General features: G+C 33.0%; 1 protein-coding gene across 1 annotated transcript; it reads left to right on the top strand.

Moving 5' to 3' along the window:
* Positions 1-376: 376 nt before the first annotated feature.
* On the top strand, positions 377-1,165 carry LOC140824276 (protein FAR1-RELATED SEQUENCE 5-like). The gene has a single exon (XM_073185875.1). The coding sequence runs from the start codon at positions 377-379 to the stop codon at positions 1,163-1,165; it is 789 nt and encodes a 262-aa protein (XP_073041976.1).
* Positions 1,166-1,723: the final 558 nt, after the last annotated feature.

The following is a 1,723-nucleotide window of genomic DNA, read 5'->3' on the forward strand; positions in this document are numbered from 1 at the left end:
CACGTGTAAATAAAATTAGTTTTTTAAAAAATGATTTTTAAAGCAAAAATAACGTACACAATCTCAATTATGGTTACTTTTTTGATTTCTATGATCAACACAAGTCAATATTTAGAGTCTCCCAAATCTTTTTTGTCAACCATTTCCCCCGTCTAAAGGTCAAAATTTTCGAAATCAAAGCTTCCCCCATTTCCTTGAGCCAAATCCTCTCCATCTTTTAGGTTCTGTATTTATTTGCAGTGCGGTTGTCTTGTATTGTAACAAAGATATTATATGAAACCTTGAAAAATCATTTTTCTTGCATCAGCGTATTTTATAAGATAATACATTCATGTAATATTTATTTGAATATTTGTTCCAGCTTTTGTTGCTTACAATGGAAGATGACAACTCAATAGCACTCGAAGAGTTGGAGGGAGACTACGATCAAGAAGCCGAAATTCATCCTAGTTCAAAAACGCAATGTGGAATTTCTGATTTCTCAATGCAAGAAAATATCGAGGTACAAACTGAAAAATCTTTCGTTGACATTTTGGAAAGTAAACTTGAAGTGGGTACAATTGTGAACAGTATCGAAGATGCATATTTACTATATTGTCAATTTCCACATGCTAAGGGATTTAGTATGAGAAAAAGTGATCAACGATGTTTTGCACGTACAAATGAAATTCAATCAAAAGAATTTAATTGTTCATGTGAAGGTTTGAAAGATGAAAAGTATTCTAGTAAAAGGATTCCTGTCTATCAAAAGCCAGTTATTAGAACTCAATGTAAAGCTAAATTGAAGATTTCAAGGGAGAAAGAGGGTGAATGGCGAGTGATTAGATTTTTTCAAGATCATAACCTTGAGATGTTTGCACCTGATCAAACTCATTTGTTAAGATCTGCACGCAATATCTCACATGCCAAAAAATCTACTCTAGAATCTATGGTAAATGCTGGAATCTGTGTCTCTAATGCTGTTTCTTTTATGGAAAATGAAGCATGTGGACCAGAAAACTTAGGATTTAATAGAAAATATGCATATGACCACATGAGTCGGATGAAAAAACATACCAAAGTTGAGAATGGTGATGTCACTTCACTGATTCAATATTTTATGAACAAGGCGAATAAGAAAATTATTTTTATTGGAACATGCAATTGGATGATGATGATAGGGTGATGAACTTTTTCTTCAGGGACTACAGATGTGCTGTAACGTACCGTACTTTTACTACTTAAAATTTGCGGAAAAATTTAAAAAATTTCTTAAATATAAACATCCATACGGTCGTCAACTCATCGTTCATAAAAATTATATCTTTGAAATCATCCATCACCAATAAAAATTTTGCTAAAAGAAAAGCTGACTCAAAACATCTCGCATCAAAACATAAAATCAGAGTATTAATATTTTCATGCTTAAAATCTTAAAATAATGTGGGCGGTCCTCGGGTTTAGCCTTTTGCTCAGTCCAAGACTGCTCCTTGGTCCCCACCTCTCGCCTCATCATGATCATCCTCACCTGCATCGATCAAGTCTAGTGAGTCTAAAGATTCAATACGTATAAACTGTAAGTAATGAATAATACGTAATAAAACCACATGCAATTTCAAAATAGAGCGTACATACTCAAACTTGAACTTGAAATAAACTTGAACATACGTACATATCTTAGACGTGCCATAACGTGAAACTTTCATAAACATGCTTGCATACTTGAACATACTTAAACATACAT

Source organism: Primulina eburnea, chromosome 2 (assembly GCF_022965805.1).
Source record: "Primulina eburnea isolate SZY01 chromosome 2, ASM2296580v1, whole genome shotgun sequence".
In the NCBI taxonomy this organism is placed as follows: domain Eukaryota; kingdom Viridiplantae; phylum Streptophyta; class Magnoliopsida; order Lamiales; family Gesneriaceae; genus Primulina; species Primulina eburnea.